At 43.3% G+C, this 24625-nt stretch overlaps 1 protein-coding gene across 1 annotated transcript in view; it reads left to right on the top strand.

Moving 5' to 3' along the window:
* Positions 1–22728: 22728 nt before the first annotated feature.
* Positions 22729–24625, top strand: part of LOC147422579 (uncharacterized) — an 82280-nt gene continuing 80383 nt past the window's right edge. Inside the window, exons 1-2 of the mRNA XM_086503072.1 lie at positions 22729–23016; positions 23182–23302. Coding sequence (XP_086359198.1) covers positions 22729–23016; positions 23182–23302 — 409 coding nt within the window. The remainder of the gene's footprint in view (positions 23017–23181; positions 23303–24625) is intronic.

The raw sequence follows: 24625 nt of genomic DNA, 5'->3' as shown, positions 1-24625 counted from the left end.
TCCAAGAGTCGCCCCTATGAACCAAGTGGGTTGCGAGCCACCTAATGCTTATGCAGATGGCTGTGAGGAGGAAATAGACACTAGTATTGCCTACGGACTTGATACATTGGAAGAGTGTCCTATATACTACATGGAAGATTGTTGGGGGCAAGTCAAGCCGGTTTATCAAGCTGCTGCTCTCGCATCCAGAGGTCAAAATATCAACACCCAGGCTAGGAGGCCACCTCTTCAATGCTACGAGTGTGGTGGACCACATCGGGCAGCGGAGTGCCCTATTAGGCTGCAAAAGAATGTTGCACAGATGCAAATGAATCAAGGGAGCACGTCTGCAATGCCAATACTCACATGTAATCGTTGTGGCATAGATCACTTGATTGCCCAATGCCCCTATAACCCAAATGCACCTAAAATCACACCCCTAAATTTGGTCGAAATTGCTAGTGTGACATCGCCAATACCACCCGTCGCACCCGCTTATGCGATTACACGGTCCATGCTTCAAGGGCCAGGCCATATCCTCGAAGAGAGAGATACCGCGTCAGATATCCAAGCAAAGAAAAAGAAGACACGAAGGAAGAGGTCGTAGAATATGGGAAACTCAAAGCCAAGTTCCAAAACAAACATAGGAACAGGAGATGACCCCGTGTATATGAATGACCTCGAGGATGATTCAGATTCAGTCGAGACAATGGAGACTAGAACCAATACCACAAAGGGAAAGACCGACCAAGAAAACCGTAACATGGAACCAAATGAAAACCGAATAAGAGAAAACCATAAAGAGCCTCTGAAAACACCACAAGTGTTTCCAAATCCAATCCAAGACCCCAAAGATAAACCACAGGGGAAAAAAGGGAAGAATCGTAAGAAGAAGATTGGGATGTACCCAAACCCAGTAGACGAGATTGAGCAGGTGAAACATCTAAGAGGTTTAGTGGAGGAGACTCAAAGGAAACTAGAACCAGAACCCATGCATGTCAAAATTCATGACACAGTGTTTCCCACGCAAGTTCATCCACCCCACATGAACCATAGACCGTTAGCCATATCTAGTATCATCCAAGAAGGGAGTGAGGACGGGACATCAGAAAGTGAGCATACACCTTTCTTGTTGGAAAGGATAACGAAGGAATACCTGATCCCATTGAGGAATATGAGATTCCATCCTCACCAGTTCCTAGTCAAGGACCTACACCCTGCAAAATGCCAATGAATGTTGCCAAACTAGTGGACTTCATGTCTTCTGAGGTCCAAACCACGATCATAGCAAAGCTGTATGGAGATCCTGAGTTATTCTTTGCACTTCGAGCATTCCTTAACGGAGAGCTACAAACGGGATTACCGCAGTTTGCGCAACCAAATAGGCCTGACTCGATTATGATTGATGAGGAAAATCATGTGCAATCACTTGACTTAGATGGACACGAGTCTATGATCGAGGTACCCAATAACGAATTAGGGCAGTATTTTGAAGGCGACGAGTCTAATGCGACCCTACCCATCACTACCAAGGGATTAACTATAAAGGGAATTCTTGATGGTGGTGCGGGAGTTAGCATCGTTACAAAAGATTGTTGGGAATCCATGGGAAAACCCCGCCTCAGTGTTACTAACATTGTGGTAAGGATGGAAAATGGTACCATAGCCAAACCTATGGGGATACTCAAGGATCTTAAGATCAAAGTTCTAGGACACAAGGTACGACATACGTTCATTGTAATGGATTTCTCTAAACACCTTATGTCATATGAAATGATTTTAGGACGACCATTCATGAGGGAAGCACAAATTGTTCACGATTGGTCTAAAAATCATGTCTATTTGCAATTCCAAGACTCTGTCCTTAGAGTGGATTTGGTGACTGGTAAGGTACACCCCTTAGGGAGTAAAACCATTATTGATCATCGCTCTAACACCACAGTTCACTCGGCCCCACTACAATATTGTTACACTTGTAAGAAGGATACAGACATTGGCCGAGATTCTCCTTACATGGATGTGTTACCGGGTATGACGGAATCAGACAACGTAGACTGGGTACACCTAGCTGCAACCATAGATACCTAGGGAAATAGAGTAACCACTTGGGTCACACTAGAGGGGGAAGAGGTACCACAAATTGCACCTCTGAACATGATAAGTGCCATACATGCATCTTCTAAGGGCAAGGCAATTGTAGACCAATCTGACAGTGACACCGATAGCTCAATAGAAGACTTTGACCAACACGATTCAGACACGGACTCCTAGAGTGAAACGGATTCTGAATCTCATGAATTAGAGAGTGGAGCAAGTTCAGAGTCAAAACATTCGGAAGGACCGAGCACATCAACCGATGATAGCTCCTCCGAGAGTGAAGAGGACACCAACGAGGACTCCTTTAGTGAGCCAGATCTAAATGCAAATCAAAAGCAGGTCTCAAATAAGAAAAAGAAAAACTTTAAGAGGCGTCGATATCGAGCCAATGTACGTGCTAGGATAAAAAAGAAGAGATCCTCAGCAGAATGGCTCAGTTATATAAGAGCATGTGATGCTCATCGAAAATTGGTAGACGATTGGGGTGAATATCTCCAAAATGTTATGTGGTGTAGACCACGACCCCATGACATAGCCCAGTTAGAGATCATAGACAAGCCAAAGTTGAGCCGCACTTCAAGGAGGCGTCAAAACCAAGAGTTAGCTCGACAACACAAGAAAGTAGAAATGGAAGCACAGACCAAAGCACAACCAGAATCCACAGACTTGCATCCTGTACCAGAACATTTCAAATCTTACACCACGGGGGAAGCAAAAGTTGTGTACACAAAAGCCCAAAGAATACCTATCGATGGGAATAATGGAATCTATGATGGTCCGGCAATAGTTAAAGAAATAGAATTAGCCGACCCCGGTGAAGAATCAAAACCTGTTTTTATTGCCCAAGACCTCACAGAAGTTGAAGAGGCGGTCCTCAAAGAGCTTCTCAAGGAATTCAAGGACATATTCGCTTGGACATACCATGATATGAAAGGTGTTCCACCTTCTGTGGTCCAACATACAATCCCTATGAAGCCCGTACAACAAAGACCCTACCCGATGAATCCTAAGTACGCACGGATCATTCAAGAAGAACTAGAAAATCTTATCAAATGTGGGTTCATATATCCTATTGAACACTCTGAATGGGTGTCTCCAATAGTTATCGTGCCAAAAAAGAATGGGAAACTCAGGGTGTGCGTGGACCTCAAAAAAGTTAATGCAGCTACTAGAAGAGACCATTACCCCCTACCATATTCCGAACATGTACTCGAAAGAGTTGCAGGCAAGGAAGCTTATAGCTTTCTAGATGGGTACTCAGGCTACAACCAAATCACGATAGCGCTAGAGGACCAAGCTAAACCTGCCTTCATCACAGAATTTGGCGTGTTTGCATTTCGTGTGATGGCGTTTGGCTTAACAAATGCCCCTGCTACATTCCAACGATTAATAAACACTGCTTTTAAAGAATATTTGAGAGAGTTTTGTGAAGCTTTCTTAGACGACCTTTGTGTTTACTCTTCTTGGAAAGAACATCTATCATGTTTGCGGAAGGTGTTTGAAAAGTGTAGGTTATATCGTATCTCATTGAACCCGTTCAAATGCCAATTTTGGGTCAAGCATGGAGTTATTTTAGGGCATATAGTATCTAAGAATGGTATCTCAACCGATGAGAGCAAAATTAAAGTGATTCTAGAGTTATCACCACCAACCAATTACAAGGGAGTTCAAAGGTTCATGGGACAAGTGAGTTATTATCGACGATTTATTTTATTTTTCGTTGAGATAGCACGTCCTTGTACAAGCTTCTCATTGAATTTAAATGGACTGAAGAGTGTGACCAGGCCTATGAACAATTGAAGAAAACACTAGCAAGTGCTCCGATTTTAAGGACACCTAACTGGGATGTCATTTTCCATGTGCATATTGATGCATCAAACTTTGCTATTGGGTGTGTTCTCACTCAACCAAGAGAACATAAATTGGACTATCCCATTAGCTTTGCAAGCCGTCAATTGAACGATGCTGAAAGGAACTACACCACTACAGAGCGAGAAGGTTTAGCAATGGTTTATGCAGTAAAGAAATTTCGCTACTACCTTCTGGCAAACAAGTTTGTATTTTATGTGGATCATCAAGCGTTGCTGTATCTGGTAAACAAGCCATGCTCCACAGGAAGAATCACACGATGGTTGTTAATTCTTCTGGAGTTTGATTTCACGAGTGTAGTGAGACCCGATAAAAGGCACGTCATGGCTGATCATTTGTCTCGCATACCCAATGGTGAATCCCCTACAAGAGTTGATGATGAATTACCCGATACTTCCCTATTCATAGTTGAGACTATGCCTGAATGGAGTGAGAACATTGTTAACTTTTTAGTTAATGGTTTTCCACCCAAGGAACTTCGTAAGGATATCGCTCGAAGGCTAGTAAAAGAATGTGAACCCTATTGTTTGATTGCTGGAACTCTGTATAGACTAGGCAAGGACGATATTCTTAGGCATTGTGCCCGCGAGGATGAATATTTGTATATCTTGCAAGAAGCACATATGGGCATAGCAGGAGGACATTTTTCAGGAGACCTGACTGCTAGAAAGGTGCTTCAATCAGGCTATTGGTGGCCAAATTTATTTAAGGATGCATCACTTTTTACAAAAGGGTGTGATGAGTGCCAACGTTACAAGACCACACAGCGCAAAGACAGAATGCCCTTACATCCTATTAAAGTAACCCAACCATTTGAAAAATGGGGCTTAGACTTTGTAGGTCCAATTAGTCCCGCAGCTCGCAACACTCAATCTCGATATATTCTAGTTGCTACGGACTATGTAACAAAGTGGGCTGAAGATTAGGCTTCACAAAAAGCTAACGTGAGGACAACAACTAAGTTTCTTTTTGAAAACATTATCACAAGATTTGGTTGCCCTTTTGAAATTGTTCGTGATAATGGTACCCATTTTATCAATGAGGTAATAAGAGAGCTTACCACGACCTTTATGATATCCCACCATAAGTCTACACCTTATTACCCGCAAGCTAATGGACAAGCCAAGAGCACCAACAAGACTCTAATCTCTATTTTAACCAAGACGGTAGAAGCTCATCGCATTGATTGGGATTTGAAGTTGACATCTGCTCTATGGGCTTATCGTGCTGCTTATAAAGTGGCTATTAACTGTACGCCATTCAAAATGGTATACGGACAAGAAGCGGTTATGCCTTGGGACTTTGTCATTCCTAGTCTTAGGGTAGCTTCGTAAGAAGGATGGAATGGTAACCCCTTAACCGAGCGTTTGTATATCTTAGAAAAACTAGACGAAGAGAGATAGTTGGCTGTGCAAAATGCTCTTGTTGAAAAGGATAGGAGAAAGAAGTGGTTTGATCGCCATGTGAAGGAGAAGGACATCAAAGTTGGTGATAAAGTCCTTATGTATGGAGTACGTAAAGAGAAGAAAAAGTTGAAATATGCTGGTAAAGGACCATATAGAGTATGTGAAATTACCCCACAAGGTACCCTTCGTGTGGAAACTCTTGATGGAGTTGAAACCATTGGATTCCTCAATGGGAGTAAATTCAAAAGATATTATGATCCTTTAAGCCAAGAAGAACTATGGGCCATTCATCAAAAGAAGGCCGCCAAAGCACAAACCGAGTTAAACAAGATACAAGCTCAAGCTGAGGCTAAGGAGCGACAACAACGTATAAGACAAAAACGAGAGGCTAACCTTCGAGTCACAAATGCATTCCACGTGGAAATCGAAGAGGATTGGTTGGACTCTGACACACCTCTACGATACCCTATTGAGTTAAATAGTGCCTATGGAAAAGTGCCATATAACGCCTTATTGGACACGGGTGCTAAATATAATCTGCTATCCTATGGGGTGTGGTGTCAGTTAGGGAAGCCACCTCTATCTGAGAGTATTATCCAAGTCAAGGGTGTCAACAAGAAAAAAACTACGGTTTTTGGAATCTGGCACACTTTTGTCAGTTATGACAATGGAATTGTAGCTCAAGACTTTTTGGTCATGCCTACTGGAACTATGGAGGGTAATATAAACCTAGGACGCATGTGGATGATAGCCACCAAATGCACTATTGATTGGGGGACTGGGGGTGTCACAACGCAAAAACCAACTCTTATCCCTACCACTCAAGCCATAGTCCCTGAGATATTGCCTAAGGAAATAAAACCCAAGACATTGCATGTCCAAGAGGTTGAACCATACGTCCCCATAGCCCAACTCTCTAGATCTTCAACTGATGTAGTTGAAAGAAAGCTTGAGACACACAAGAACCATCCTAATATAACAAAGAAAGCATACAAGTGGGTCCCTAAAGCTTCTTTAGCAACCATGGCTGATGCTAAAAAACGGAAGCCTCGTAAGAAACGTCCCACTCGCTCCAAGAAATGTAAGAAAACGTGGTGCTGGATTCCTAAACGACTATTAAAAGCCCAAGGATACTATGATGGAAATGAGCAAATTTGGGTACCTAAACGTAAAATGTGTCCTTCCCTATCGACAACAAACCCATATGAGTCAAACAGTGTAACGCTAAAGCCAATGGCAGACCGTGGGAAGGGAAATATCACAGAATGCTACACACCTAGTCCAGAGCTAGATTGGACTCCAAGGCAAACCCAATTTATTCCACCTAGCTCAAGAAGGGGGGAGTTCCATGAAGCTTCTAGCTCCTCATGTAATACATCCATAGAGTTAAAAGCTTCTACACAGCCTCCATCTATAGTAATGGACCTCAATGAAGCTACAAAAGAATCCACACCTCCCAGTGTTCAAGAATCACCTGATAAACCACTTCAAGTTCGATCCTGGGAGAGTACCTTACCACCCTTGCAACTTGACAAGGCACCTAGGGTAATACAAAACTACTGGCAAAAATCCTCACCTATTACCAACTAGAACAATTGGTTTCAAAGGATGACAAGCTCATTTCAAACGGTATGATCTACCCAAGGAAGGGGGGAGTGTTTGTGGGCATCCATCATTCACTTGCTTCCCTCTCAACCTTTCTCCCTGACCTCTTAATCTCCGATCTTAGGGAATGTATATATAAAGCCTTATACTCACAAAAACAAGATAAAAAAGTAAAAGAGCAAGAGCCATCACACAAATCATAAAAACAAATTATGCACAAGAACACGACCCTTGTAATATTTGCACTCTAACCATCATCTATTTGCGTGTACAGATATTGCTAGTACGCTAGAGTCATCCACTCCTGCCTTGGGTGAGAGGTACCCTCGTTACTTTTCACAAATGTTTCACATGGTCTTTCCAGTGCTTGCATGTGAATGGGATTTGATAGGTACGCTAGCATGTGAGAGGAATTTTGAGGAGGTTAGAATGGCTGATACGTCTCTTGACCACGTCTGATCCATACTTAGTAGAGAGCGTTTCTCCCATTGCACAAGCCTACCCTTTTGACCAAGATGACTATAGGCGTCTAGTGACCATCTTAGTAAACATGGGCACCTACGATGAAGAAGAAAATTTACATGACTATACGGATGGCACATATGGTCTCATGGATGATGACTTTGTTTATCTCGACGACGAGGATAGGGGTTTAGCCTTAGGGTTTCCCCCCAACCTCTACAATATCCTATTCCCTTGACTCTTTAGGGGGAGTGCAAATAATTAGGTTAGGGTTCCTTATGTTTTTTTTTGTGTTCAATAAGTGTTGGTACCTTTTCCCACTAATGTGCCTCCTGGAGGTATTCCTTTTGTTTCCTAGTGTGTACAGGAGCATGTTGCTATTGATAGGATTTGGACCTTCATGGAACCTTTCTCTCGTTCCCACTTCAAATCAAGCGCGACCATCAACACAAACAGGTGTTTTATGTACATTAGCATTGCCCTTATCTTTTTGCATCCATGTTTGTCTGCTTTGATTGTGATTGGTAGCATAATATTCAGCGTATTTGCTTAGTATCAAACATTTAATTCAATGTAATGTTTTGTCATAATCACTTGTCTAGGTTTAAAAATCAAGCAGTCCGACTAAGCTAGTTTGACCAAGCTAGGTATTAGAAATCTTCTCTTAATACCATGGGGAATGCCTTCCTAATAAGCAATGGTTACTTAGGTTCTTAATCCAATTTAGGCAGCATTGTGTGAAATGTACTAGGGTTTTCTAGTGGGCTTAACCCTATTGACCTTTAGCTTAAGTATTTTAAAGGGAGTTTACTAATGTGATGAGCCTGGGGAGGGTAACAGTGTTATATGACCCCCCAAAGTTACAAAATTAAAATGCTGAAAATGAACAAACAAAAAATCAAAGTGCCACAATGTAAAATTTTAAGCTGGAAGAGAAATCCCTGCTTAAATTGGTACTTCACTCACATGTATCGCCTATGGTACTAGAGCCCTAGAGGTTCCCAGTGTGGGCGCTTTTCCTTGAAAAGCAAAAAACCCAAGGCATACAAAATAAGCACACACATCAAAATTGAATCAATTTGAAAAGACTTTGGGGGGTCAAAGAAAAGGTAATCAGTTAGGCTATGATTTCATGAGAAATTCCTTTTATCGTAGCTTAACTACAAGGTCTTCTAGGTATAGCCTCTAGTCAGCCCTCGAACATCAAATACTTGGCTCTCGCGATTAAACAACTTAATTGACCAGAAAAAATTGAGAAGTTGCCCATGGTATTAATAGTCGAGCTCTAGTGCCTTTTGACCGTTAAATTAGCGACCCCGGACTTGTTTAATTTTTTACCTTTACATATGTTTATGCATTTGATTATATTCAATTTAATGTTTATTGCTGACAAATTGTCTAAAATTCTATTACCAATCAATTTGTCTGTCTATTGCATATGATTTTTAATTGTATATGAGAATGCAATTACTGTGGCAATGTTGTTTGATTTTGCAGTGATTGAGGTCTTAACACATCCATGTCGACTGCTCTCCCATCTCGACGAACGAGCTTCAACTGGATAGCTTCCGAGGACGGAATCTACATCAGGAAGGGGGGCATGTTAACCCTCACGGCACACGGACACCCTATGATCTATAAACGTTGTATTATTTAGAGTCAGGTACCGGGCTTGTCGAACCAATAGGAACAGGGTAAGGGTGATCGCCGATGACAGGCGCACTCTAACTGGAATATTCAAGGAGTTAGTTGGCTAAGTATGGGCGCCCAAGTGTGAATGGGGTGAGCTCATATAAAAGCCACTAAACCTAATTTTTACTCATTCTCTCATTGTGCAATAGAAGCTGCTCTTGCTCCATCTCCACGTTCTCCTTCACCATCTCCTTGCGTGTGTGTGTGTGTGTGTACGTGTGTGAGAGTGTGTGTGTGATCGAGCGTTGCGGCGGCACGATGGCGGCGAGGCGGTTGAGCGCGGCGTAGCGGCGTTTCCCTCTTCTTCGTGGCGCGGGAATCCTTCATTCGCAACTACGCACGAAGGTGAGTGACACACCGTTCTTCCTTGTGAGCTTGTCTGTTGTATGACTGTGTGCTAGGAGCCTTTGTGGCTCGCACACAGCGCGTAGCAAGTCCCTAGCCGTGACACCATTCAAGAAAGCAGTAACAATGTCTGATTGATGTACATCCCAACCAAAATGAGCTGCCAATGCACATAGAAAACGCACAAAAGTCATACGACAAGTGGGAGCAAAAGTCTCTTCATAATCTATGCCTTTTTGCTGTGCATAACCCTTTGCAACAAGTCGAGCCTTATGGCGATCAATCTCACCATCCGGCTTGCGTTTCAACTTGTAAACCCACTTCGTACCAATGGCCTTTTTTCCAGGAGGCAAATCACATAAAGTCCATGTGTCATTTTCTATGAGTGCATCATATTCTGATTGCATGGCAGCCATCCAATTTTATGAATTTTGTGCTTCATCAAAAGACAGAGGCTCCTCAACATCATGTAGGCTAGACACAGCCAAAGCATAACAATCTGATGCATAAGATGCATGGCAAGAGCCTGAACGAGTACGACTAGACAAAGGTGCATCCAATTTACTGTCACGCAAAGTCTGCACCAGCCATTTTGGCATACCTCTAGCTTGCTCATTTTCAGCCCTTTCCTCATCAAGTACATCATGTACATCCGCATCAGTAATAGGCTGATCTAAAACATTTTCAGAAACCCCCATAGGCTGTACATTTGCATCATTGGAACTTACATTCGTATTTCCACCACTGAAAAGAGGCAACAAAGTGTCATAAATGTCCTGTGAGCTTACGTTACTGTCTCTAGTACATGACAGCAAGGGCGGAACAGAATCTTCCACAAACACTACATCCCGAGAAACCAAAATACGTTTTGTTTGTGGATGATACAACTTGTAAACTTTGCTTTCAGCACTATAGCCAACAAAAATACATTTGACAGCCTTATCATCCAATTTTTTGTGTTGCACTTGTGGCACCAAAGCATATGCCAAACAACCAAAAACACTCATGTACTGACTAGAAGTCTTTCTATCATGCCATGCTTCATATGGAGTAATAGACTGCAAAGTTTTCGTAGGACACCTGTTTAGTACATAAGTGGCACACATGATGGCCTCAAGCCAAAAGGAATGCGGAAAAGCTTGACTTTGGACCATACATCGTGCCATTTCCGTCAGTGACCTGTTTTTCCTCTTAGCAACACAATTTTTCTGAGGTGTATAAGGCACTGTACATTGGTGTTTTATCCCACGACTAGCCAAAAATGCATTAGCCAATAGTACATTTCGAGACATTTTCAGCCATAGCCAAAAATTGTTTGAAGCACATAAAAACTTCGGAATTCTCTTTAAGCGAAAATACCCATGCATGCCTGGAGTAATCATCAATTATAGTCACTAAGTACAGGTAATTTCCCAAGGACGGAGTTTGCATGGGCCCACATACATCACTATGCACAAGCTGCAACCTGCATGTGGCCCTAACTGAACCATCCTTTGGAAATTTAGAATGCTACATCTTACCCAAAATACAGCCTTCACAAACATGTTTGACAGGTGCTTCAAGAGGCGGCAAAGAAGCAACCATATCAGATTTCTGCAAACACAGCGAACTGGCAAAATTCAGATGACCAAAACGTGCATGCCAAAGTTTTGCATCTGAAATAGCCCTTGAATCTGCAACAGCATTTGCAAAATTTTGTCCACACTTGTCATACAAAGTGAGCTTACACAGCCCACGGCACAAAAGCCCACATGCAACAATTTCATCACCAAAACTGAGATCATGAATTGTACATCTGTCATCCACACATTTGACTACAAGTCCAAGTCTAGCAAGTGCGGATACAGACAAGAGATTCTTCTTGATCCCAGGTACATAAATTGCATCAACAAGTGTGAAGGAACTGCCATTTGCAGCAGTAAGCACAATCTTTCCAACTCCCTGAACTGGATAAGAGGTGTTGTTGGCACAAGTGACTGAATTCCCATGAGGGACAGACTCGAGAGAGGTAAACAATTCACGATGTGAGGTAATGTGCTTTGTAGCACCACTGTCGAAATACCACACATGTGAATCTGCAACAACTGACTAGCATGGATCATGGACAACAGGATTGTAAGTGCACTATGCGCTAAAAGCCCATTCTGCATCAACATCAGCAACACAGTCTCCTTTCACAGAAGACTCAACAATGGCTGCGTTTGTAGTGGAACCAGCATTTGCAGTGGAACCACCCTCTTTCTTCTTAGCCTCTTTGGCCTTCAACTTAGGACACGACTTGATCAAGTGATCATTGTCTTTACAATAATGGCAACGCATCTTCTTTTTGCCCTTATCACTAGAGCAGATGAATTGTTGCCAGTAGAAGCATTAGGAACATAATTTTTTCCACTCGCAGCAAAACCATAAGAAGTGGATGCATTGTTGTTACCACCCTTTCTTTGAGAAGCAATAAAAGCCTGTTCAACTGCACGCTGTCTAGTCCTGTTTTTTCTAGAAAGTGACTCTTGCAACAGCAATGTGCATAATGCATCAAACTTGACAACTGGTAAGATTCTGGTAAGGCATCAAGAACAGTCTGGTAAGATTCTGGTAAGGCATCAAGAACAGTCTGCACAAGGGAACTGTCTGAAATGACTTTGCCTGCAGAAATAAGTTGCTCATTGATATCCTTGACACTAGCAAGGAAAGTGTCCATATCATCTTCCTCATGCATAATCTTCCACTCCAGCTCTTCACGCAGCAAAGAAATCACTACAAGAGGTTATGTGCTCTTGTGACGCTCTTAGCGACGGAAATACACTGGGTTTTTATAACCCCCGGCGTCGCTAAAAGCGTCGCTACGAGAGCGTTGCTATATGCATCGCTATATGCGTCGCTATGAGCGTCGCTATATAGCGACGCTCATAGCGACGCCTATAGCGACGCTTATAGCGACGCTCTCACAGAAGAGTATAGCGACGCATATAGCGACGCTACAGAGCCATAAATAGCGACGCATATAGCGACGCCTGAGAGAATATTTTTTTGGTGGCAGGGCATTGAATGCCTGCCACCCATCAACCATATTGTACTTGATTCACTTTTTAAAAAAAGTGCAAAGGTAAATAATAGACCCAAAATAGTCACCCACAAGACGCATTGTTTGCAAAATTGACAATTGTACACATCATAGACAAACTGAATTGATTGGCAAATGTAATAATGACAATTGTACAACATCATAGGCATAAAGAATTGATTGGCAAAAGGAATTGCGGTGACAAATGTAATAATATACATGGTTCAAAAAGACGTATAAAATCCGTCTCATGATACATAAGCTATGAGAAACCCTAAACTAATGCTATCTAGATACGGCTAAACTGACGTCGTCTAATCAGACGTCTCATCGCGTCCAAGCGGCGTATCTGTCGGATTCTGCAAAAAAAGACAATAAGACAGTTTTCAGTAAGTATAAACATATAACGACATTTATAAAACAATACAAAAAATAAAAAAGAGTAAACCCTAATACTAACCATGCCGCTGCGAGAACTGAGAATGTCCATCAGGGCGTTTAAGCCCTTCCTGCCTGCGTACTCGCGCTCGTACGGTGTGGGATCATGTCCTGTCATCGACCACTGTCAAAACATACAAAGATTTCATTATGTTAGAACTAAAAAACTCATAAACCCTAAACTATCGAACATGCATAAAGAGCAATGTGAAAAGACTTACAAAATCGGCCTCAAATGATGCCCATCCACCGCTCCCCAAGTGGTGCGAGCTCCCTGCCTCTACTCGCGCTCTGGCTGCATCCTTTTGTTGCTTCCACTTGTCGGGATTCTCGCGCGCTGCTTTCTTCGCATTCTTCCAATCTTCTTTGGCCAGCCAATCTGGCCTATTCCACCCATTCTTGATTGCTTTTTGCACTTCGGAACGCTTGTGTTTGCAGTATTCGCGCATTCGAATCTTCATCAGGTCTTCATTGAAGCGCTGATCCCGTGTTGGAACGGGAAACTCATCATGAAGTATGCTGATGACTCTGTTTTTTAAATCACTTGGTACTTCACTCCATTTGTTTAGTATATAGTGTCTAAACAGCTGAGAGCAAAGACCACGCATGCGCGAGATCACCTTCTTGCCGTCATCATCCATGATGATGCCGCCGCTGATGTCGACGGAGTAAGGCAAGCCCTCTGGCCGGTGACGCGTGAACCTGGGTGTCCCGGCAGGGGTCTCTAGCGGCGTGTCGATGGGGGTACGGACGTCAGGTGTCTCCACCGGCGTCTGGGCCCCGAAGCGAGGAGTGTCGAGTGGGGTGGCTCCTGGCGGAGTAGGTAGAGGTGTGTAGCTTCTAGGAACAGTCAGCCGTGCAAAACCTGGCGTAGACGGCGATGCTGTGGCTGGTGTGGGGGCGGGCAAAGAAGGGGAGGGTAAAGAGCCTCGTCGAACACGAGGCGGTGTGGAGGCATCGGTGGCGGAATCCCCACAACAACCGCCACCTCCACCACTAGAGCGCCGGTGTCTAGAAGAGTGTGACGCTCGTCTCGTCGACGCCGAAGCTTCGGAGCGCGCCGAATGCTCCGAAAGAGAGGGAGATGCGGATGGTGTAGGAACGCGCGATGATGCGCCAGAGCGATGACGCTCCACGTACCACTGTCTCTGCTGCGGTGACAAAGAAGAAAGAAACTCCTCATCATCCATACCTGCATTAAACACACGAATATTTAAACTTAATATTGAATGAATAGAGTAGACAATGACGCAAAGACCATTAAATACAATGACGTAATGACGCATATAAATACAATGACGCAATGAATCGAGTGGTAGAAGAGGCAAGTCGAAAACTCAGAATTTTCAATCAAAAGATGTGAGCGCGAGTAGAAAAGAGCGTTACACACCATGGAAGCTACTTAGAGAGCTAGAGCTTTTACAGCACGGAGCAAAATTGTTCAAATACAATATTTGTGGCTTTAAGAGATCTCTCTCTCATCCTCGCATAACTCAGCATAACTTCCTATATCTATATAGAGCTCTCCGTTTAAACACATATCCTCTGTTTCATTTTGTAGCTCCTCTGCATGCACCCCATATAGAGCAGTAGCATCTTGATGCTCGTCTGGCACCACCGCAGCGGCTTCTGATTGAGCATCTTCTCTGATCTCCTCCATTGATGTCGTTGTGATTGGCACATGGTAGCCTTCATACGTCCTTGCACTACGAGGGGCTAACTCTATGACGTACCACCAGTTTGATGTAGACTTTGTAGGATGAAATACTACCTGCCAAAGCCACATAACTTACATGAGAGCTTTCAAGCACATAACTTGTAAAAGGGGGATGTTAACTATTTATATACTTACTTGTTCACAATGCTCGGGTAGTACGAAAGTGTCTCTTAGGTCAGTCCATTTCTTAGTAGAATCCACCTCAAGAAAACCAGACTCTCCTCTACGCACAGTAGCGTTTCGACCCTCCATGATTATCTTGAACCATTGCACGTCGAACAAGTCGACAAAAAATCCTCTGTAATCGATCCTCAAAATCTCTTGCAGCGTGCCGAAGTAAGTGAGTTCCGCCACCACGGGATCTGCATCAGAGGAACGTCGTCGACTAGACTGTTCAAATTTTGCCATGATTCCACAATCTTGAGTAAAACGCTTTTTGTCGATTCGTTCCACCCTAAAATGTCGACCTTTACACCATGCTGCTGTGTATGACTTATACTACAACGAACAAAGATTATGAGTGGCCGTTCAAACGTTTATAAATAAAGTCACTTGCTAGTCGTACATTGCAAACTTACCTTGGTCGCGCAACCCCGAGAGTACTCCCACTCTTCTTCAGTCACTTCGTCACCGCATTGTTGTGCGCTTTTCAATTGGTTGTGCAACCATCTTAAGCTCATGAAGGTTGGTAGGCTCTCCAGAACCGCTGGATAGTGCATCGGTGGTCGTCTTCCCCGTCTCCACTCGATTCGTGCCCTTTGTCGCTCTTGCTTTGCATCCTCATATTGTGAAATCCACTTTTGCATCACTGGATTGTGAAGCATGCAAAATCGGTTGATTTTAGCCTCTAGATCTTCCGTCATCTTCTTCTCAACACCGAGATTGCACATGACAATCCCAGATATGCGCTCATCATCTATGGTTCGCCATAGCGTGTCCCGGGATTTATCAAATCCGTCTAGCCACTCTCCAATGTACACTAGGGACTCTGATACCAACCAACCTTCTGCCATGCTACCCTCCGGACGTGCCTTTTGACGCACATATCCCTTAAGCGTTTTCATGAAACGCTCTAAGAAGAACATCCATCTGGAATGAACTGTGCCAGCTATTTCCACCTCATCAACTATGTGAATAAGAAGATGCACCTGAATGGTTAGCATTGTAGTAGGAAAATGTTTCTCAAACATGCACACAAGCTCCGCAGCATTTAGTTTGGCGAATGGTATGGAGTCTACGTCGATCTCCTTTTGTGAGATCCATTGCACCAGCTTTGCAAGTTTGTAGATTGTGTTACGGATGTCGAGAGACAAACATCCCTCAATGGCAACCGGTAAAATAAACTGTAAAGTATGTGCAGCAATGATATTAAAGTCCACATTTTATGCAATGATATTAAAGTCCACTATGAACGTACCTGACACATTTTATGCCAATCGTGTGACTTCAAACCGGTAAGCTTTCCTTCTTTAGTAAAACACGTTCGGAGCGAGTGCATTACGCCAATGGGGGTCCGCAAAGATCGAATGGCCTCTTTTACTTTGCGTTCTTGGGCTCCTGTGAAAATCCATGGTGCTTTAGGAAGTTTTATCGATCCATCAGACGCTGTTTGCGGCCAATATTGCTCCATACGATCCACATTTCTAAGGTCAACTCTGGCTCCCAAAGTATCTTTCTTGCCGGTCAAATGGTCCCATAGTAGATTACCCACATTCTTGAATATGTGCATTGGATCGAGCAAGTGATTGATCACGAGTCGAGGCCAGTATGGTAACTCGTACCATAGAGATAGTCTCTTCATCCCTGGAGGCAATCCGTCATCGCACATCTCCTTCTGCTCTAACCATGCTTGTGCAGACATCCTTGGTGGCTCTCTTCCCAAAAAGCCGTCGCGTAACACATGATTCTCCGGAAGATACGCTTGATGACCTTCGTAGATTTGCTTCTTCAGTGAGGGTGCCCTACGTGCATTCAGTCTAGGTCCACATGTGACACATGCTCTGTATCCGCTTGTTTGAAGCCCTGCATGTATACACATGATAATAGATCAACTATGGGGAAAAACCAGATTTACAGTGTCTGAGAGAGGAGTGTCAATAGATCACCTGAGCATTCTGTTAGCCCGGGATAGTCATGCATGGTCCACATTAGAATACCTCTGATCAAAGCATTCCGTCGTCCTGTGTGTCGGCTCATATCCACCACCTCTATGCCAATCCACAATTGTTGTAGCTCTTCCAATAGTGGACGAAGATACACATCCATATTCCCCACTTTATATCGCCCTGGCACAATCAAGCTTAGCCATAGGTGCCCCTTCTTCGTAGTCAACCACGGGGGAATGTTGTAGTTGACGATGACAACGGGCCATACACTGTAAGATGTTGATCTTTGACCAAATGGATTTACGCCATCCATAGCCAGGCCTAAGCGCAAATTTCGAGCTTCCCTGGCAAAATCCGACCATGTTCCATCTATATGTTTCCAGGCTGCGCAATCTGCAGGAATTCGTAGCACACCATCCGAAGATTTATTCTCCTCATGCCATGATGCTAGGGCGGCCATGGACTTACATTCGAAGAAATGCTTGATGCGAGGAAGCAAAGGAAAATGTCGCAAAACCTTTTGTGGAATTTTTGTCCCGTGGAGATCTACTCGATATCTTTCGGAATCACATTTCGGACACTTCTCCATGTCTGTGTATTCCCCTCTGAAAAGAATGCAGTCATTAGGACAAGCGTGGATAGAATTGTAATCCATCCCCAAGTTTCGCAAAATCTTTCTTGCTTCATCTCGGGAATCTGGCATCACATTGTCAGCTGGTAGAATGTGCTCTTTCAGCAATCTACACAACATAAAAATATGATACAGTCGTGTAAAAATCTATCAGATCATTATACACCATGAGTTCTATTAAAGTAAACTAATTGTAATAGATCACCTGAAAAGCGCTGTGACGCTAGTGTCACTCCATCCAAACTTTGCCTGCATGTTGAGAAGAACCAGGAGTGCTTTCAATCTAGACATACGTGCTCCATTATACAATGATGTATCGGCTTCACTTTTCATATCATCATAGATAAGCCTTTCTGAATCCATGATCGTCTCGATCATTTCATCAATCTCGGGCTCAAACATTGCCTCGTTGGGAATGTGCTCTGCATGATCATCCCCCGAGCTGTCAGAGGCTACATCTTGTGGCCTCACATATGCTGCTTGACCAAAGCGCCTGCGAATACGTCTATTGGGTTGCAAGATTGCTGCTTGTTGGCCAGCGTCAGAGTCCGACGAGTTATAATTGGCAACAACTCGATCTATAATAGATGGATCGAACTCGCCAAATTCACGAACGTGCTGCAAAGAAACACGTCTTGTCCGTCGCACAGCATGCTTGCATTGATTACAAGGACATAAGACCCTCGTTGAGAGATAGGTGTTTCGGTTGGACGGTCCCACATCCTCGTCGCTACTCATAATGAGGATAAAAAACTTATAACCTAGACAACAAATTTAATATTCTATTGGCATTCTTCGTCTTATCTCTCTCTCTCTCTCTCTCTCTCTCTCTTTACCTCACATTCTCTAGTCATGTCCAATCCCCGCACACCTCGGTCTAGAGGTGCACGGAGATCAGAACCACCGGGTTATAATCTCGTCTTTATTGGTCAATACCTATATTTGTGGGTACAAGAAATCTAGACACCCACGTCTACATGATACTGCATGTAGTGGACAAAATCCCTTTGCCTCTTCTCTAGCTGTAGCACTTCACTTCATCTTAACATCTTTTCACAGTAGATCTTTTCACTGTTCGTCTAACTCTAAACCCTAAACCGTAAGTAATTCTTGCGTGGACTCGATCTAACGTAAATAAGCGTAAATCTAAATAAACGTAAATCTAACTAAAAATAAAGCTAAATCTAATTTAACGTAAGTCTAATGACTAGAGGTTGTCTAGATGGTCATTGTGTCGGGGATGTAGTGACTCTTGCCGCCCTGAAGATCCACCTTCTTCCCTATCTTCTGAAGACATTTCACCAGTACTTTTGGATCGACGGAGCCCACTATGAGAGAAGGCAGCAATACCCTATATTCCATTGAGGGCTTTCTTCACCCGCTTCATGCAGGCATCGCAGTCTATGGAGACCCGCATCTAATCTAATATAACATAAATCTAAATCTAGCTTAAATAAATGTAAATCTAGTTAAAAATAAACCTAAATCTAATTTAATGTAAGTCTACATATAACCTAATCTTTAACGTCTTTTAAAATAGTTTCCTACGACGTTATAACTCTCTTCTTCCTGTGTGTGTGCGCGTGTGTGGATGTGTGTGCCAATAAAAAGAGATAAATGGTATAACCTTTCTATCACCCATGCCAAGTATGATAGATTGATTATGCCATTTCTCTCTTGAATAATAGGTCTTCAGTTCAACTCCTCGTCGGTTAGATCTTTAGGTCTTTTAATTTTAATTAGTTTCCTACGACGCTCCCTTAGTTTCTCTTTCTTTCTCTTTCAATGTGTGTGCGTTTTTTTGGATCGTATGCATGTTTTCTTTCTCTTTTCCTCTCTCAATGTGTGCGTTTTTTGTTTATGCATGTTCTCTCTCTCTTTTCCTCTCTCAATGCGTGCGTTTTTTGTTTATGCATGCTCTCTCTCTCTTTTTCTCTTTCAATGTGTGTGTGCATTCTTTGTTTATGTATGTGTGTGCGTTTTTGCACTCTCTCTCTCTCTCTCTCTCTCTCTCTCTCTCTCTCTCTCTCAAAAACACTATATGTGTGTGTGTATGTGTGTGTGTGTGAGAGAGAGAGCGAGGGAGAGAGAAAGAAAGGAAGGGAACATGAGAATGAGGAGAGGGAAGGAGCATACCTGTCTCTCCTTCCTCTCCTCGTGCGTGTGTGTGTGTGTGTGTGTGTGTGTGTGTGTGTGTAAAAGAAAAAGAGAGAGAGAGAGAGAGAGAGAGAGTGAGGGAGAGCGTTACCTGCTCTTTGCTTGAGGGCGCCGAAAAACTCAGATCTGAGATCTGAGTTTTTGGGCGCGCTCGGTTATTTTTTTTACCCCAGCTGGCGTCGCTATGAGCGTCGCTATGAGCGTCGCAAATTTACAAAGAAATTTGCGACGCTCATAGCGACGCTTATAGCGACGCTCATAGCGACGCCGGGAATTTTTTTTTTGAGCGTCGCTGTGTGAGCGTCGCTAATGTGAAGAGCCTCTTGTAGTGAATTTTAGCCTCATTGCGGCTTGCATAAAGACCTGCTATAATATCCCAAGTCTGTTTTGCGGATTTTGCTGAACGGATGTGAGGAACAATGGTACGCTTCACAGACAACACAATCAATGCATGAGCCTACGCATCCTTAACATCCCAATGAGCTTGTTCTGTCGTAGGCAAAACAACTCTAACTGTTGCAATCCTTGCATCAAGACCTGCAACATCCTCAACATCGCATACATCCTTAGAACCAGGACGTACATCAATGCCTTGCACAATGTTCCAGACATCCTTTGACACAAGAACATGTTGCATAATATAAGCCCACATAGGGTAGTTGTCCCCATCCCACTTGTCCTCAACAGCAAACATCTTGAACACATCTGTGTTGTTGTTGTCAGCCATAGTAAATGTTGCACATGATGTGAAAACTGTCCGAAAATAGGAGAAATGGAGCAGGAACAACCTGTTCTATATAGCACAAACCGTAGAAAACTATAAGGCACGTGTTATGCAGAAAACGGCACTGACAAAAATTTTGCACAAAACGACAAAATAGCCTGTGCAGTACTGCCTGTAGTGGAAACGGAGGCCGAAATGAGCCCAAATCAAAATTCTGAGCAGACCAAGCTTTACTAGCTCTCCCAAAATATTTGTCGACCTGCGAACGCTTGCCAAAGCTCACTAAAATTGGAGAAAGTGAGCAGGCGCGTGCTGGAGCAGTTGGCGACTAAGCCCGGGAGGACGCAACCTGCTCTGATAAGTTATTGTTGGAATTACGGTTGCAGAGAAACGCACACAACTTGGAGAAGAAGAAGGAAGCTCAAGGCACACAATAGAGAGTGTGTTTCTCAGTATGCAATGGAAAGATGGATAGCCCTAGAGTGATGGGCGTATATACAATGCACGGGGGAAAAAACCTCCTAAAGAGGGAAAAAAATGCCCCGGCGGTCCTAGTGTGTTCACACACATCACTACCACATGTATATGGTAACAATTTCTTGATCCAAATCACCTCATATATCATACACAGGGTCTATACAATGCCTAGAACCAAGTTGTACCAAAAGATATTGATTTTGGTAGAAAAGTTAATAGTGATGTGTGTGTTCACACACATCACTACCAAATGTATATGGTAACAATTTCTTGATCCAAATCACCTCATATCTCATACACAGGGTCTATACAATGCCTAGAACCAAGTTGTAGCAAAAAATATTGATATCGGTAGAAAAGCTACTACTCGCGATTATTTACTTTCTAGCCAAAATTGGGGAGTTTTGATATTTTTCCATCACACATCCAAAGTACATGATGTGTTAAGCCCACTAGCCAAACTTGAACCAATTTGGAGCTCAAAATCTCAAATTTCCTTTATATCTACTGTTTTAGAGACCTAAAGCCAAAATTTGGTACCATTTTCACCCTATGCATCCAAATTAGCCCATATTCCACTAAGAGTATGTAGTTGGTATATACTTCAAGCCTATGAAGCCAAGTTTGCAAAAAGTTGAAAATTTTGCTCATCTGTAAATAATCGCAAATATTTACTTCGGTTACAATTTTTTTTTTTGAATTTACAGTTTTGTTCCTTGCATGTTTTTATGCATCTATGCTTGTTCAAAAATTGATTTGGAGCAACTTGGACCAAAATTGTCAGCATTTCAGACTAAAGGACATTACAGAGAAAATTCCGACAAATCTACTAACTTTGCACTTTATTCACTGAACAGGAGCCATGCAAGCAGCAGAGAGGGCCAAGAAGAAGCTCAACCAAAAGGAGAAGTTGCAGGAACTACCCGCATATCAACTAGACCCCGATTCAGTCAAAGCAGCCAAGGCAGCATACCTCTCACCAGAGAACAACTAGAAGATTCAAAAGTGAAGAGGGACATCAGGTGGAATTGCAACTCCTACCTAAAGAAGTATATGATGTTGCCGTGAAGTCCGACACCACGGAAGCCAATCGCAAGCTGGGACTCAGAGTCCTTTATGAATAGGAGCCTTGCGGAGTTGATTTTCAGAAAGCTTAAGAGCTTTTATCCACAATTAAAGAGGATGGAACGGCCCAAATATCTGACATTCAGGGAAACAAGGTCGAAGTGGTCATAACTAAAGATATAGTGCGGCAGAGGCACTCAGACTGCCTACAGATGCAATGACCATGAGAGCAAGAGACAGGAAAATAGCAGGGACTTTTACCAAAGAGACCGCCATGGCTACCTTTGCAGATTTGATTCACAAACAAGTGGAAGAGCTAGCCCGATTATACCATCACCACTTCCACTTCTTGGCAAAAAGGCCATCAAGGTACACTATGCCAAATCACGCGGTTGCCACCACATTTATCCAAGTTCTCAAATCAACAACCAGGCAACCAATGGACCACGCTCAGTGTGTCTTGACAACCTTGAAGGGCACCAAGAAAGAAGGGAAAATCACTTACTTGGGTGCGCCAGAAGTCTTGACAAGAATTGCATACCATGCCATCGGCATGGTCGGCAATCTACCAACCTGCCACTGACCAAAACACATGGATATTGGCAGCACAACCATCTCCTAGAGCTACAAGGTCAGGAAAGAGATCTTATAAAACCGATGAAGAATCAGCTGACAGCTTGCCGGAAAGGGACATCAACGAGAGCTCTGATAACGAGGAGAAGAGAGAGAGAAGAGAAGAAATGAAGAGAAAAGTTTTGGCCGCCCACCAAGAAGAGCCAGCGCAGAAACAAGCTCGCTTTGAAAGAGAAAAACCTGCCTACCAGTGCAGTCAACAAGCACAAGGGAATGACCCAGAACAAAGCATCACACCAGAAAAGAGGCTGAAGATCTGACAGAGATGTTGGAGAAAATGTGCCAAGAAGCTGAAGCCCTCAAGCTGAAAGAAGCCGAAGAAGCGGCTAGAGAAGCCGAAGAAGTGGCTAGAAAAGCCAAAGAGGCAAAGGAACAAAAACAAGCTGAGGAAACGGCTAGAGAAGAAGCACAGGAACAAGGCTATGAGTCTCCCAGACCCACTTCACCGCCTACGGAACAGCAGGATCTCCCTATGCCAAGCCCACCACCATCACCTGAGAAAGAGAAAGACATAGAATATGAGTCCACCAAAGAGACAGAATCTGCACAAGAGGCTAACCAGCAAGAGCAACAAAAAGAGAAAGAAGCAGAATCTACACAAGAAGCCAGTACTACACAAAAGTAGCAACAACAGAGAGAACCTAAGCCAAAGAAGGAAGTGAGCCCTTTACCTGAAGAGACTACACAGTATGAGCCAACACCTTCTACTTCAATTCAGCACGAAAAGGCCGAGGCATCAAAGCCTCAAGAGGACAAAGAAGAAGAAGACCAACCTTCTACCTCCACGCAAGAAGAACCAGCAACCGCGACGCAGCAGAAGGATACACAAGAGGCTACAGGTATATCCAGTCAGCTGGCAAGACAGGAGGATTAGCAATCTAATGAAGAGGTCATATTGCAAGTAAACGAATATGCAAGACATATGCAAGATATAACGGAGAGACTCCAATCAGCAGCACTTAGCCGCAGCACAAAGGCTAAAGAACTCGAGATGGTGATTGAAGCTCTCCAAAGAGAGTTAGAAGACAGAATGACTGTCATCACCAATCTTTAGAGGCAAGTGCAGGAAATGAAAGCCGAAGCTCAACAACATCAGTTAGCAGGAGATCGTCAGCAGAAAGAAATGGAAGAGTTAGGTGAACTGCTCACCAAATTATCAGATGCTTGCAAAGTGAAAGACGAGCAGCTGACAGAAGTTACAAAAGAACTTCTTACAAAATCCCTATCAGCTCAAATAATTCAAGTGCAATTGGATGTTGCAAATGCTTCCTTACAATACTCTAAACAGAGAATAAATGATTCGGCAATCTTCTTATGGCAAATCAGAGAAAATCTAGTCGTGGCCTCGATCAAAGGGACAGATGAAGTATACAAGGCACTAGAAAAGAAGAGCAAGAACCTCGAGTTAGAATTAAAGCTAGAGAAATCACATCGCAGGGAACTGGCATTGATGCGGGTTTAGAGAGAAGAAGAGCTCTTGAAAGAAATAGCAGAGCTCAAGAGAGTTAACCAGCTCTTGGGGAAACGACAGCCGGATACGCAAGAAGAGGCAGGCACTTCAGAGCCACCACAGATAGATATCTCATTTGCTAAGTTGGAGACACAGTCCACAACAGAGCCAAGTGGTGAAGAGGATTTTCATATTAACGTTACAGATGTAGACATAGTTCCTATGGTCCAGCTATCAAAAGCTGAAGAGGACGCACTGAAAGAGAAGATCACCCAAGAGGTGGATGAGTAGTGGAAAGCCGCGATGGATTGGGAGTTGAGAGTTCTACACACTGTCAATGTCATTCAACTCACTCCCAATCAGATCAATGCACAATGGCATCAGCAATCCCTGCCATACCCTCTCATAAAAGTGGAACTACTATAGGTAAAAGAGATGCTCTACAAAGACATACAAGAAGATGGTGCAGATAAATACCACCCAAAGTGGAGGTTGAGTTGGTTGAACAAGAATCCGAGGTATCTGATTCTATTCACAAGAGCACTTGCAGCCCTACAAAAAGATCCCACTTTCTGTCATGTACCTAGAGTAAGGATGTGGCAAGAGCATGAGGCATTGACAAAGAAGCGGCCAACCTGGTTGAACTACCCAAGACTGCCAGCTCCAGCAAAAGGATAAGCAATAGAGGAATACATGGTGAAAATCCTAATGG

Source organism: Adiantum capillus-veneris, chromosome 27, assembly GCF_014529385.1.
Source record: "Adiantum capillus-veneris isolate H3 chromosome 27, ASM1452938v2, whole genome shotgun sequence".
In the NCBI taxonomy this organism is placed as follows: Eukaryota; Viridiplantae; Streptophyta; class Polypodiopsida; order Polypodiales; family Pteridaceae; genus Adiantum; species Adiantum capillus-veneris.
Note: the sequence above shows the minus strand (reverse complement) of the source record. Positions and strands in the feature narration are given on the sequence as shown.